The sequence below is a fragment of the Carassius auratus genome, chromosome 23, assembly GCF_003368295.1.
Source record: "Carassius auratus strain Wakin chromosome 23, ASM336829v1, whole genome shotgun sequence".
In the NCBI taxonomy this organism is placed as follows: domain Eukaryota; kingdom Metazoa; phylum Chordata; class Actinopteri; order Cypriniformes; family Cyprinidae; genus Carassius; species Carassius auratus.
Window position 1 is genome coordinate 1708130 of NC_039265.1, and position 16096 is coordinate 1724225.

The following is a 16096-nucleotide window of genomic DNA, read 5'->3' on the forward strand; positions in this document are numbered from 1 at the left end:
ATATGCAGCTCTGTAGGTTTTATAATGCTGGCATGGGGCTATATGTTTCACACTGCTCTCTCTTCTCTGTCTCCTTCTCACATGTTCAGGCCGTGTGGGATGCCCCCACCCAGCCGCTGATGGCCTACTCATGCTCAATGGTAATTATGACAGTGAGCTGCAATTTATTTTTCTTCTGTCTGTAATACATTACAATACAGTCCGATGTAGGACTGGAGATCTATATATTTGTGATGTAGACGGGCTGCCTTAAACAAGTTGCTAATCACATCGATGTTACGCACTCTTAGTATGACTTCATTAATTTACCTTGATTATGTAATGCTTGTTGTCTTAATTTTATTTTACACATATTTTCTTGTTATTTTTGCATCCGAGTTCCGCGAAGAGTTCCGCAATGGGATTTCAACAATTTGACATTTTGATTTAATGCATGGTGAGGTAATCCTGTCTGACCAATCAGCTTGCTGCATTCAGACAGAGCATCTGCCAGTAGGGCTCTGTCCGTTTTTAGCCAGCGTGACTCGTCGTGTTCGGATGGGCTGAAATTCGCAACGCTCAGTTTGGATCACAGTCTCTGATGCTGGGCAGGATTGTGCTCTGCTCTTTTGTGATGACTTATTTCAGTAACAGCTGTTGCTGTCTTTTTTGGATAGTCAGATCATCATAGATTATACTCTAAAAATAACTGTTGTTGTAGCCAAAAGGCTTTGTTTTGTTTGCTTCAATCAGTGGTGTTTACTAAGTAAAGCATCATGATTGCTGTTGCTCATATTTAGGGTTAGTGATCTGAACAAACCCCTAAACAGATCTATTCTACCTGGGCTCATGGCATAAATGTACCGGTGTGCACTTTTTAGCAAGATACGAAATACGTACCAATAAGTACATATCACTGCAGTTTCCAAAATAACTGAAAGTAAAAAGTGAAAAAAAGTGACGTGACATACAGCCAAGTATGGTGACCCATACTCCGAATTTGTGCTCTGCATTTAACCCATCCAAAGTGCGCACACACACAGTGAACACACACACACACACACACACACACACACACACACCTGGAGCAGTGGGCATCCATTAACCTGTTAGCCAGCATCCCCCATTATGGGACTCACAGCTGAAAGTGCTGTACCTAACTTATAATTGTAACAGTTTCTTACTTCAGTGTGTTACAAAGATAATTTTGGTGTCTTTAGAAAGAAGACCCTTTGGGCTTTACTTTTTATCAACCAGATTTGATAATGCTCAAAAATATTAAAAGTTATAGACACTGAAGTGCCTTGAATTCTTTTTAACACACTTAAATATATATATAAAAATACATGAAATTAGTCCTGGAGCAATCTAGAAAAGTAATGGGTTGAAAGCCACACGTCTCTAGTTTCTATTTCAAATCTGAAAAAGATATCATGAAAAATGAGACTGCTAATATTTTTATGACACTATGTCTACATCCCCCACCCCCCACCCCCCCAATATAAGAAAATATATTTCCCAATAGTATTGAAGGCTTCTACAAACTATTTAGTCAGTAAACATACCACTGCATAGTTGTTGTTTTTTTCAATTATAAAACACTAGACAGAAACTGATTTATTTGAGCACTAGAAAAATACAATAAGAATAATTGGAGTAAGAAAAATAAGAATAATAAAATAAAAAATAAAAAAGATTTAACTTTGTTTGCCAATTACAGAACATCCTGAGATTGCTAGAATTGCAGCATTTACAATGAATTACGATGCAAATAAGTGCTGATGTGCTGATGGCCACTTATACAGATGGTAATAACACGAATGTGCCAAAGTAAATAATCCACTCTCTCTATTCATATAGACGTGTTCACTTTGATAGCCGTGATCATACAGTAATAACGAGCTGATTTGGGCTGATTTGCACTCAAACAGATGGTAATCATGCAGATACATTCACATTCAACATAAAACGCACTCTCACATATATAAAAACTGTTTAAAAATAAAAGAAAAAAAGGAAAAGGCGATCGCTGTAAGTTCCACCTCCATCAGCTGACAGGTGCGTCAGAGCACGTCACGAGCCCACAGGAGGGAGCGCAAAATTCAAATAAACTATATGCGATTACACCATTTAATTCAGAGGTCTTCAACCCTACTTCTGGAGGCCCATACTGCATCTGAAACCGCATACTGTCTAGTATGTTCGGGGTGAAACTTACCAGAAGTTGGCATATTTGGAAGCAGCACCTGAGTCCCACAGAGTTTTGCTCCAACCCTTATCAAACACCCAAACCAGCTGATTAATGTCTTGAGGACCACTTGAAACATCACAGGCAGTTGTGTTGAAGCAGGTTGGAAATATAATGTTGAAGACCTCTGATTTAATCTTAAAATAGAGAATCCTCAGTTTCCTGAACCCAACACAGAGTATACCTGGGTCTTCAAGCACCCTGAACACCTGAGCATTGTAGCAGGAAGACACCACTTGCATATAATATCATCTTTTTTTATGATTTCGCCTTTATAGTAAAGGAAAATTAAATGTAGACAAAAAAGTATAGGGACAAAAGAGGGGCAATCAGTCCTTGTGATTATTGTGAGCTATGTTGATCTTAGAGTTCGTTGGTTATAATGGTTCTGCAGTCTACTTAGGCTTACAATGATTATGAGAAATGCAGTCCCGATCATGTTCATACACCTCTCTGACATCTCTGTCGTATGTGATTTTGAACTGGTTGTGGAGCTTGTGTGGATCTGGATCACATGAGCGAGAAGCACATGTGTAAGTATAGATCACATGATCTTTAAGAGCTTTCACTAATATTAGTCAATTGATCCAGTGGAACGTGTGCTGTGCCTCATGTGATTATTTGAAGTGACGTGTGAAGGTTTTTTTTGAAATGTGCTTTTTTTAAATTCTTCTGAAAAGACTGATTTTGATGAAAAGACTGAAGTTTTATGCTGGTTTTGATGCTAGTCTGTTTAGGGGTGGGTAGTATTTCAATTGCTTAGATAAAAAGGTGCAAAATCTTCAACCTTTTCAAGCCAGTTTGAACACAGTTAATGTCCTGCAGCTTTCCAGCACAGTCTCATAACAGTTCATAACCTTTTTGGTAAATTGGTAAATTATATTAGGTTTATTTATTTATACATTTCATACAACCTGCCCACACTACACTGAGGGTTAGGCTCCAGGTTCATGCTTTTTTTTTTAATCAAAAATGATCTTGTACGTTTTCCAACAAATCACATTATATGTAGTAAATCACATTATTTCTAGTAAAATCGGTTAAAATTGGGTTTCACCTAAATGGTGAAATAGGCTACACCAAAACAACACACAAAACATACACTTGCCAAAACAAACGTTCAATTTATTTATTTTATTTAATAAATAAATAAATATACAGTATATATATATATATATATATATATATATATATATATATATATATATATATATATATATATATATATATACTGTATATTTATTTATTTATTAAATAAAATAAATAAATTGAACGTTTGTTTTGGCAAGTTTTCATGCAAACACAGTTGGTGTCTTGATTGCAAACAGTTGGGAGAAAACTGGATCTGTGTTTGTACATTGGATCCGTCCATTAGGTCTTAAAGTGACAGCAACCTAAAAAAACCTGCTGCTGTTTGTGTCCTTATTGTTAGTCAAATTAAATTAGCCAAATCCATTCAAAATTGGTATCCGTTTTACTGGTATCTAAAATTTGGGCATTGTAACAACCTTATTTTCAGCAAGAAATAAATGTATTATATATATATTGGTCATAACACCATCTGCATGCTACTGTCAAGTATATCTGTTGCTAAAGCTAAACATAAAGTTAAGCTTTCAGTCAGTTGTTTCATAGTCTCCTGTATTGTTTTTGTTCACATGCAGCCAGGAGCTATGGGAGACGACGAGGTAAAATCCACTGTTTGTTATGCTATCTGTGTTAGCATGGCAGTATTCTGTGTCTGTGTATGGTGTATATGTGTGTACGATGCTCTTTGTGAACTTTTCATTGACCGCTAGCAAAAACTTGATGAGTTTTTCAATATAATGGAGGCTTACTTGTGTTTTTGAGGCTTATTCTGACTGTGAGCCCCAGTTCACTGACACAAGCCATGATTTATACATGCATTGATGCATACATAAATTACATTGGTATCTATCTCAGGTGGTCTGATCACAATCGAACAGCGTTAAATTCAAGAGTAAACAGGGATCAGATTGATCCAGTCACTCAAAACACATTCAGGTGGTAGTTAGAAACAAATGTGCTATGTCAAATGTCCAGCTTTCCCTAGAAATAAATGAATGACTACGTGTTAATGTAATACTGTATACATTCATTGCACTAAAATAAGGGTTATTATGAGATTTTCCTCTATAGTGGTCACCAGAATTGTATTTGAGATGTGTAATGCTGATCAGATCACCAAAGGTGGATGTTAATACCAGGCAAAAACAAGAGTCCTCACCTGTCATGTACTTTTTAACAGGACGTTCCTCCCTCTTCCCCATTGATGACGGCCTTCTAGATGACGGCCATGGAAACCAGGGGGTCCTGGGGTCTCCTCACTGTTACCCCCATCAGAACGGGGAGCGCATCGAGAGGTTCTCCCGCAAAGTGTTTGTGGGCGGTCTGCCCCCTGACATCGATGAAGGTTCGTTTTAACAGAGCTTTAAAGTGTATTTAAGGATGCTTTTTTATTATGGCATATGACATACCTATGTGATATTTAAAATGAATTAGACATTTAATATTGAGTTTTCCAGCTCTAGAGTTCTTTACATCATAAAAATCATAATGTATATTAATGAAAAAGGATCTGCAGCAGTTCCTGTTGCTCTCTCTCGTCTCTGTCTGGTTGTCACGATCTCATCTTTTCCACAGATGAAATCACAAGCAGTTTTCGGCGCTTTGGTCATCTGGTTGTTGACTGGCCGCACAAAGCAGAGAGCAAGTCTTACTTCCCCCCTAAAGGTACTTCTAGTTAAATCACCACATTCATAGCAAACACAGCAACAGAAACCTGCATGTACATACTTTGTACTAGACATTATTACTGTTTTTCACATAGTAGAACTATTAGAATTCTCTTTCTGTTTTTATCATTAAGTACATTTGAAATTGAATGATCAAATATGTACTAATGAATGTTCTCTAGAACTAGCGAGAATCTCCCAGTGCCTCTGGTTCTTGTGATTAGTTTTTATTCATTCAGTCAGAAATCATGTTACACCGAGCTGTCATGGTTACAGTGAGTTACAGTGACAACTGTTGTGGGTTTTTGTCTAGGATATGCCTTCCTCCTGTTCCAAGAGGAGAGCTCAGTTCAGGCACTGATTGAAGCCTGTCTGGAGGAGGACGGGAAACTCTACCTGTGTGTGTCCAGCCCCACCATCAAAGACAAGCCCGTGAGTCCACACACACACACACACACACACACATACATGCTTAAGTGGATGTTAGTTAACACATCAAAACAAGTGTACTCCTTTAAAGGGCTTCCTATTATGCAAAATTAACTTTTACATGTGTTTGAACATAAATGTGTGTTGGTAGTGTATGTACACAACCACCCTACAATGATTTAATACCCATAAAATATTAGCATCTGTCAAATGTGACATCACATTTTACGAGCCCAGCCCTCGACTGTTGTTCTTTAACAGCTGTTTGCCTTCACAGACGTGTTTTTAACATAAACTTGCATGTATTTGACAGTTTAAGTCAATGATCAAAGTAAGACATGAAAGAGGACTCAGTTTAGTACTTGCATGCCATGTGACAGCTGCTTTCTGTGTGTTTGCTTTGGATGTGTGTGCCCAGGAAACCATATATCAGAAGTTTAAACTGATATGGTATAGAGGGGACCTATTGTGCCCCTTTTTACAAGATGTAAAATAAGTCTCTGATGTCCCCAGAGTGTGTAAATGAAGTCTTAGCTCAAAATAGCCCACAGATTTGTATAGCTTAAGTTGCCACTTTTAGGGTAGGAGCCAAAACGTGCTGTTTTTGTCTTTGTCCCTTTAATTGCAAATGAGCTGGTCTCTGGCCCCCTTTCAGAAGAAAGCAACGCTTCAAGAGCTTTTGCTTCCACCAGCAACACACAACAATCTCACAAGTTTGTGAGGCGGTATAAAATGATTGGCATGACTTTATTGATTTTTTTTTGGTACATTTATTTCCAAAATGCAACTTAACCACTGTGTCCTTAGCGGCTTAGATGGAGGTAGACTGTGGAGCTCCTATGTTCATTGGTGCATACCAAAACACAACACTTGTAATGCCTCCTTTGCACTGATATTGTATATCTCCAATAATGGAAGACTGCTACTTCTCTCTCAGGGCTATGTTTATGCTAATAGGGAAGAGAGCATCAAAAATGGGCTGGATTTTATCCCTTTCACAAACTGCAGCTATATAACTGTGTTCAAAAACCTTATAAAAGTGATTTTTGTGTAATAGGTCCCCATTAAAATCCCCATTTTAGCAGAGATTTGAAGTACAAGCTATAAAGGCACAGCCCTCCTCTGGAAAATGGGGCTGGGAGCAGCTGCTCATTTGCATTTAAAGAGAAATGCAAGAAAACGGTGTGTTTCACTCAAAACAGACATTTTCAAAATGATACAGTAAATGTTCACAGACCCATTCTGGGGACACCTGAGACTTATATTACATATTGTAAAAAGGGGCATGATAGGTAGCCTTTAAAGCAAGATAAAATATTATAAAAAAATCATGAAAATGTTTTCTTTAATATTATATTTTAGAGTTGAAGTACACTACAAGTGCACATTTAATGAAAATATGTCCAATTATTTTTTATGTTGTTATGTACACTGTGTTTTATATGTGGGATCTGTATGTGCTTTTTCAGGTCCAGATTCGTCCCTGGAATCTGAGTGACAGTGATTTTGTAATGGACGGATCTCAGCCACTGGACCCCCGCAAAACCATCTTTGTAGGAGGAGTGCCACGTCCACTCAGAGCTGGTACACTAAACACACCACTAGTTGTTATATTTGTTATAAATTGCTGCATATGATGTACACTGTAATGGGGTGACAGGGTTAAGAGATGTGCAGATCCAACTGGAAGCTTTTATTAATAAACATGGTCAAATCACAGGCAGGGTTGAACACCAGCAAATGGGTATGGTACGGGCAAGACACAAGATAGTCCAAGAAACAGGCAAGGGTTTAATCAACGGCAAACATAATCCAACAGGGCAAGGCAAGAGATAATCCAAGTTAACAGAAATAGTCCAGGCAGAGGCAAACAAAGTCAGAAACAGCAAGACAAAAGGGTAATCCGAAAACACAGGCAAGAATCTGAACACAGGAAAACAGGCAAGGCGAGACTATGACTAAATTGTAAAACTAGAACAGGCTCCATAGACTAGCTTTCGCTTTGAGCGTGATATGCGCTTACAATACTCTGAATGAATGGGTGTTACATTGTGTGTAATAGTTTTCAGGAGGTTCATAGACCAGATTCGTGACATACACAATGAGATGCCAATTATCACTACAAAGATCCTAAAATGATTTTTTTTTTTAATGAATAAATGTGGCTGGTTCCATAACTACTACAAAAAGTATTTAAAAGTTAGTTTAGTTAAAGTGTGTAGTAATATATTCTCCTATTCAATAGTCTTTTGTAAAATTTTTTATCTATTAATTTCATTTTAACCGATGTGACCATTTCAAATTAAGTCCTCCATGTTTTATTTTTTATTATTAAAAAGACAAATTTTCTGTTTCTCTGCAGTGGAGCTGGCGATGATCATGGACCGCTTGTATGGTGGGGTGTGTTATGCAGGTATTGACACTGATCCAGAGCTCAAGTACCCAAAGGGGGCGGGGCGTGTGGCCTTCTCCAATCAGCAGAGCTACATTGCTGCCATCAGCGCCCGATTCGTCCAGCTGCAGCATGGCGACATCGACAAACGAGTAAATACACAGCACTTTAGCACAGACCATGCACTTCCACTCGGACTCGCGACCACATCAAATTATAACTTGCACATTTTCAAAAATGTTTTGCAAATGCAATCATTTAGGTTGCTGTCTAGAACCCTGCACTTGTTTGTTAGAGACTATTAACATCCAGGGGTGCATTTCCCAAAAGCAACAATGGTTGCAAGTTCAAGTTCAGTGGAATTAATGACAATAGTTAGCTAATGATGCATTTGGGAAAACTACTCTACACTTTAGCAGAAGTTGAATTTAAACTACCGTGTTCTGCTTTTCATGTCACACAGGTGGAGGTGAAGCCGTACGTGTTAGATGACCAGCTCTGCGATGAATGCCAGGGGGCACGTTGTGGCGGAAAGTTCGCCCCGTTCTTTTGCGCCAACGTCACCTGCCTGCAGTATTACTGTGAGTTCTGCTGGGCAAATATCCACTCCCGCGCCGGACGCGAGTTCCACAAGCCTCTGGTCAAAGAGGGAGCCGACCGTCCCCGCCAGATCCACTTTCGCTGGAACTGAAGACAGGGATCCCGGGAACGCCGGGAGCAGCAGCATGCAAGGCGATGCAGAAACAACACATCTGCTGCGGGAAGAAAAAGAAGCTTAGTTTGGCCCCTGAACCCAAGCTGTCAGTATAGAGTACATAACCATATACATTATAGAGAGAATATATATGACTCTAAATATATAAATATATCTTTATCTTTTGTAGCAGCCAGAAACACTACACGCCTCAGTTTAAACTCACTACAAGTTTATTTCACCATACCACTTCTTTCTCCTCCCTCCCTGCACATCTCAGGCTCGGAACAGAGTTTTTGTGGTGCGTTCGTGTTTTTTAAAAAGGAGATTAAGAAAAAAAAAAGAGATTGATTTTTTTGTAGTTTTTTCAAATTATTTTTATATGTGAGATTTAAAAAGTAGAAACGAGAATGTTTTCGCTTGGGGGGGCAGCCTGTCTGTACTGTTCATTCGTTCTGTCCGTCGTGTGTCCGTCTGCTGCTAAATCCCCCCCTAGTGGGCAAAGTGCGCAATTGTCTCTGGAAAACCCTTGATGACGTAATGTCTGATGCCTGCCCTGGATCTCTAACCAAAGGTAGCAAAATGCACGGCCTGAAAACGAGATGTTTGCCGTGGAATATACAAAAAAAATTGAAAGAGTAATATTCACCCCCCCCCCACCAACTTTGATGTTTTGCTCCAATGTGCTCTTAGCAGGAATAGGAATGATTCAATAACGAATTACTGAGACTTTCCATTTTCCACTGGCAAAAAAAAAAGAAAGAAAAAAAGACAATACCTCAGAAAATTATTCTGGCTTGTTATTGCTCTACTCTTGCAATTTAATCACAAGCTATAGAAGAAGCTTTGCTGCTAAATAGGATATAATGAATAGATAGTGTCGGTGTTCTATGTAATGCCATTGTGACATCACTGGCAATGTCATACACAGAAATGCAGTCCGTTCCCTCTCGCACGGCATGGCTGATCGTCGCCATGAAAACACAGAATGTGAAAACTTACATGCATGTTTGTGGCTGTACATCATTTGCATGCAGTGTAAAGGTTAACAGCACATATAAGATAAACAAAAACAAAAAAAAATATACAAACAACACATGATGCATATTAACAATAAACAGAGGAATTTATGTAGCATGAGGTGTAAAAAAGGTCAGACACTTAGATATATAAGATAATCAATACTAATAACGAAAGGAAAAAAACAGTGTAAAATTCTTCGTAAAACCTTTGCATGCGTTGTTGTGATAATTCCTTTACGAACTTATTACGAGAGAAGTGATGTTAGTTTAGAGTAGTGAGTTCTGCCATTTTGTAACTTGATAATAAGTCAAGAGACGATGTGGTGTCCTGTGGTTTTCGTGTCTTGTCTTCGTGCCGTGTGAATCTAGTTATGAATTGAGGTTTCAGTTCTAGAGAATCGTCTCTCGACAATTAACCTTTGCCCTCCCTGAACACCCCTGAATGCCACCCCTCATATTGCGATAGAGCGCAGGACTTTAATATGTGTAGTTCGTAGGAATTCGCAGAAGGAATCGTACCCGTGGTCGTTTTGTCTGTGCGTGGTGGGTACGTGTGGTTCGTAGTTTAATCTCCAGACGAAATCTATTGGTAAAAACAGACCTAGAGAAAAGAGAGGAGAGAGATGTCACAAAAAAGGAACTCTTTCGCGAATAGTTTTGTAGAGTTTGCATTTTCACTCGGATCAGTCTTATGGACAATCTCAACAGAAGCAATGGCCGCTGGTGCCGTGACCCGTAGTTCGGTACTGTACCGCTCTTTCTGTCTGTATGTCATTCTTTTTGCACTCTATATATTCTTGAGTTCTTGGCTTTGGTGCCCTTGTCGTACTGTCCAGATTGTGCATGTGATTTAATCTTTCAAGTGTCAACAGTGAGCTGAGATTGTGTGTTTATTTATTGCGTATTTACAGTTTGTATTTATTTGTCGACGTGTCACCTTGTTTTAGACTCTTGAGGACACGTGATGCACTACCTTTTCGACTTCTCTCCTCTCTTTTCTCCTTTTAGAGAACCAATCCCTCTTTCCCTGACCTTTGGAGTCGAACGCAAAACGGTCTCTTTAATTTTGTATCACATCACCTTTTATTTTATACTATTTGGAAGAATTGCGACCTATTTTAAGTCTATTGGATAATTTAAATATCTTTATTTTTTGCATAATAACTTATTTGATTGTGTAAGATGCTGGACCCAGATTCTATTTAAGCGATGATGGCGATGTGCCGTGTACTCGGATTTAGTAGTCAAGGTGTTTCTGGGAGCTAAACAAGATGGCCGCTTCATCGTCATCGGTGTCTTTCGCTCTGTCGGTGACAAGTAGCACGCTCCATTTTCCGTGTTCCACACTGTCACGTATGTGTGGGTTTTCGTTGTCGTCATCGTCGTTTTGAAAAATCATATTTATTTGACTATTTTTGTAGACAGATAACTATTTGATTTAAATTGTATTTTTCTATTTCCTCTCTCACTTGATTAGCCCACGTATTTATGGTTACGTTCACATGCCGCGTCACGCTGGAAGACGCAAAAGGCAGTTTCTTGAATCATCCGTGCAGTTATGTGTGTTAATGTGTGTGTATATGAATCTATTTATGTATTATTGCTTAGCACACATCGATTTGATTACAATTTAAGTTGGTCGTGTATTTAATTTGAAGTAAGGAAGCATTGAGGGTTTTACTATGTTCATGGAAAACACTTGAGACTCTCCCTGGTTAGATGGAGGGGTATCAGCCCTCCCCTCACTGATACTCAGAAACTTGAATATAACACATTTTGAAAGGCTTACTAACCTCGAATCTGTGTTGTGACGTGCAATACTGTTTCTAATGTTTGTATAAAAAGTGAGAATTGCAGTGTATACCTTTTTAATGCAGATTTATTTTTTTCATTGCATATTTTGCAAATTTCTGATTCACAGTGTCATTTTTTACTGTCAGAAAAGATGAAACCCCTTTTTTTCATTGCAACTATTTTTAAATCCAGATATCTTTGTACTGATGTAAATGATTGTAGTTATTTTGGATAGTGTTTTGCTAACAAACGGATAAACTTTTTCATGCATATTTTCTATTTCTTTTTTGTTTGTTGGTTTGTTTTTTGTTTCTTGTTTTTTTTTTTTTTTTTTTACTCTAATAGTAGCAAAATATTTGGAATAATTTTTCATATTATATGTCATCATTATTTTGTATTTTTATGTGGAAAGATATGAATATATAATTTTATGATGCTAACTGCTAAAATATTATTTCAATTTGAATTATTTTTAAAGCTAAAATCTTTGTAATATTGTTAATGTTCTAGTTTCTAAATCAAGATTGTGTATAGATTCACACAAGTGGTTTATGAAGTGTTCAGACTGTAATTATTACTGAATGGCTCTTTGATATGCAAATTGAATATCATGTTGTTCATTATTTTGATTTGTTTTGTATTTAAATGGGGTGTTGATTACAATCTTTTTTTTTTCATTTCCTGAATAAAGACCCATTCTGTTCAGACACAAGCCACGTCTTGGCCGTATTGTTTCGAATGAAATATCTGTAGTAAGCTTTTGTTTTTGTTTTTTATTCTTTATTATTATTATTATTATTATCATTATTATTATTATTTGTATTCCTGGTCGTTTTTTTACATGTAGTGAGAAATTGTTTGTAGTAATTGAAAGGGAGAAAATTTTTTATAAAGATTTTCATTTACTGCCCAGTAGTGAATTCAAATCCATGAGCCTCCAGGCGCCCCCTGGTGGAAGAAGCACTTTGTTGTTGTTATGTTTATTTTATTTTATTTTATTTATTTATGAATTAAATCCAGTAGTAAATACGATGTTTTTAAAGCTTCTGTTTTCGATTTTCTAAAAAGAACATGACAATAGATCTTTGCAATGTATTCAAAAGCTCTAAAACTATTGCAAACCAGTACAAAGTGTATTATCAATTAAGCCATTGCCTGATATGAGAGAACAAATAAGCAGCAATTACCTGCAAGTTTGCACATACATAGATGCATACATACTTATTACTGTTACTTACCTGTAATCTTAATCTGAATGAACTGAGCCGCCTGTCAGTGTACCTGGCCCCGCCGAAGTAAACTCAGAAGGAGAACTGAAACGGAAACTGCGATGATGCACAGACTCGAGGTAAATGCACTAATGCGCACTTAAAAAAAAAAAGAGTAAAAATAACAATAATATACTCTAAAAGGTAATGTAAAAGTCATTCAAATGGGTCATAAAGATGTTACATGTGATGTTTCAGAAGTTCCAGCTCAGGTGAATGAGGACCAAGCCCTCTGAGAGGATAACATGACTGTCACTCCTGTGTCTTGTGTTTTACTCCTCATCTGCCTTCCCTGACCTAGTTTCTCCTATGCTTCCTGTCTATATTCGGCTTTCATGTTCTGTTCTGAGTGTATTAGCCCTGTAATTTATGAGTCCTGGTCCTGTCTAAATGTCTATCCCTGGTGCTACATGTGTATTCCTTGTTGTTTGCTTTCATTAAAGACTGTTCTTAATTGAATCTCCTACGTCACCGTGTCTCCTCGCTCCAGCACAGTATGCAACTGTGACAGAAGACAGGAACGAACAATAAGCGGCGCCCCTTTTCCTCATTTTTGTTCGCGGTTTTGAAAAGGGCTTCAATTCCCAGGTCCAGCCCAAGGAGGGCTTTAGTTCCTAAGTTAAGCCCAGGGATGGCTTCCGTCCCGACTTCCAGCTCAAAGAGTGCTCCCGTTCCAAAGTCCAGCCCAGAGAAGGCCACAGTTCCTGAGTCAAGCCCAGGGAGGGCCGCTGCTCCTACGTCAGGCCCACGGAGGGTCTAAGAACCTGGATTTTTCCCCAAAGGAATTTTTCTGGGAGGGCTAAAGGGCTCCTGGTTAAAGGGCTCTGGCCATGATGGCCGGACCGAGTGCCGAGGTCAAGGCCATGGAGTCTGCTCCACCATGCCCCCTGAGCTGCCATCCACCATGGTGCCCTGAACTGCTTGATCTGCCATGGGTCTTGGAACGGGTATCGCTCTGGAGGCCTGCTGTCCTGTGTAAGCCTTTCCTCCACGTTGGACAAGCCTTCGGAGAGGGGGGAGTAATGTCAGTCCAGTGTTCGTGTGTCTTGTGTTTTTCTGCCTATGTGCCTTCCATGATCTAATTTTTACTTTGTTTCCTGCTCATATTTGGTTTTCCTGCTCCTGTTCCCATTAAGTTCCATTTTTTTTAGCTGTGTCCCAGTAATCTCCTCATCTAGTTCTGAGTATATTGACTCAAAATGAAAGGTTAAAAATAAACCCTCTTTTCTTGGTTTTTCAGCATGAGAATTGTGCATGTAAAGTTTTAAAAACTAGATTAGGTTAGTGTTAGACATTCTCTTCTTATTTATTGTTATCTGATATGCTGCAATTTTTATTTGATTTGATTTGGTGGCTGTCACAGTGATGTATCTCTGACAGTGAAGGGGTAGGGGTATCTCAAATCTCTTTTGGTTGGAGTCATGGGGTAAATGGAAGGTATATATAGCCCTTCAAACTAAGAATTTTCAGGACCATTTTGGGGAACCGCATTTGGGTCCAAACTCACCACCATAAGATATATATATATATATATATATATATATATATATATATATATATATATATATATATATATATATATATATATATATATGTACGACTGGTAATTTTTCTCCAGTCAACGGTGAGTGGCAAGTGTGGCAAAAGTTTAGATTTAGGTCGTGTTTGCAAGTGAATAAATTAGGACAAAAGTATTAAGAGAGTGTCTACTACAGCGACTCAGGCATGTGCTTTTGCTCTGTGGACAATTCTTCAGTAGCTCCACTGCACACCTCCGACCACTTCCTCATTACTGCTAACCTAGCACTTACTCCTGAAGCTGCAGACACTCCAACGCAGGTGACCTTTCTACAGAAACTACACACTCTCTCTTTCTCGCCTATCCTCTGTGGCTTAATCCTCACTTCCTTCACTCTCTCAGTTTTCAGCTCTGGACATGAACAGTGCTACGGACACTCTTTGCTCCACTCTAACCTCTTGCTTGAACAACTTTTCCCACTATCGTCTAGAGTAGACCACCACGCACCACCCCATCTGCCCCCTGACTGTCCGAGGTTCTCCGTGAACATCACTCTAAACTCAGGGCTGCAGAGAGGAAATGGCATAAATCAAGGAACTTTACCAACCTCAGTGTGTATCAGTCTCTCCTCTCTTCCTTCTCTGCAAATGTCTTCACTGCTAGAACATCCTACTACCACAACAAAATTAACAACTGTTGTGATGCTCGGACACTCTTCAAAACTTTCTCTTCTCTTCTTAATCCACCTCCACCTCCTTCTCCATCGACTCTTACAGCTGATGACTTAGCAGTTTTCTTCAATTCTCCACACCGCAGGCTGAGATTAATTTCACAATGACCAATGCACACTCTCTCTCCTCCTTCTCTCCACTCTCAACGATGGATGTTTCCTAACTTATCTTGTCCAAACATCCTAGTACTTGTCCACTTGGTCAGATCACCTTCTTCAAGCAATCTCTTCTTTAGGCATATCTTCACTCACTCACATTATCAACTCCTCTCTTCACTCTGGAACATTTCCCTCAGCATTTAAGCAGGCTCGGGTAAGCCCACTGCTTAAGAAACTATCTCTAAATCCAGCGCTTCTTGAAAGCTACAGACCGGTATCCCTTCTTCGATTCATTGCAAAGACACTTGAGCGAACTGTGTTCAACCAGCTCTCTATGTTCCTTGTACAGAGCAACTTCCTGGACAGCAACCAATCTGGCTTCAAAAGTGGCCACTCAACTGAGACTACCCTGCTCTCAGTTACTGATGCCCTGCACATGGCAAGAGCAGCTTCAAAATCCTCAGTACTCATCTTAATGGACCTGTCTGCTGCTTTTGACACTGTTAATTCACAAGATTATCCTGTCCACCCTCAGAAAGATGGACATCTCTGGAACCACACTCCTGTGGTTTAAGTCCTACCTCTCTGATAGATCCTTCAGCGTGTCTTGGAGGGGGGATGAATTTAAGTCACAATAACTTGCTACTGGGGTTCATCAAGGCTCAGTACTTGGACCACTTCTCTTCTCCATCTACATGACGTCATTGGGATCTGTCATTCAGAAGCATGGCTTTTCTTATCACTGCTACGCTGATGACATCCAACTTTACTTCTCATTCCAACCAGATGACCCGATGGTAGCTGCTTGCATTTCAGCCTGTCTGAGTGACATTTCTGGCTGGATGAAAGGCCATCACCTTCTGCTCAACCTTACTAAGACAGAACTCCTGGTGGTTCCAGCTAACCCATCGTTTCATCACAACTTCTCTATACAGCTTGGTTCGGCAACCATAACTCCTTCCAGGACAGCCAGAAACCTAGGAGTTGTGATTGATCATCAGTTAAGCTTCACAGAGCATATTGCTACAACGACCCGGTCCTGCAGGTTTGCCTTATACAACATTAGGAAGATTAGACCCTTCCTGTCAGAGCAAGCCACCCAACTTCTTGTCCACGCTCTTATTCTCTCCAGACTGGACTATTGTAATGCTCTCCTGGCGGGCCTT

General features: G+C 39.1%; 1 protein-coding gene across 5 annotated transcripts in view; it reads left to right on the top strand.

Moving 5' to 3' along the window:
* Window positions 1–12026, top strand: part of cpeb2 (cytoplasmic polyadenylation element binding protein 2) — a 28266-nt gene extending 16240 nt beyond the window's left edge. The window contains exons 4-11 of one of the 5 annotated variants that reach the window (XM_026199180.1): window positions 90–140; window positions 3892–3915; window positions 4497–4661; window positions 4892–4981; window positions 5297–5415; window positions 6882–6996; window positions 7775–7952; window positions 8264–12026. In XM_026199180.1, the coding sequence (XP_026054965.1) occupies window positions 90–140; window positions 3892–3915; window positions 4497–4661; window positions 4892–4981; window positions 5297–5415; window positions 6882–6996; window positions 7775–7952; window positions 8264–8495 (974 nt within the window). In that variant the 3' untranslated portion in view covers window positions 8496–12026. Of the gene's footprint in view, window positions 1–89; window positions 141–3891; window positions 3916–4496; window positions 4662–4891; window positions 4982–5296; window positions 5416–6881; window positions 6997–7774; window positions 7957–8263 lie in introns of all 5 variants that reach the window. The other 4 variants (XM_026199179.1, XM_026199181.1, XM_026199182.1 and 1 more) reach the window with 4 other exon arrangements.
* The last annotated feature ends 4070 nt before the right edge of the window (window positions 12027–16096 follow it).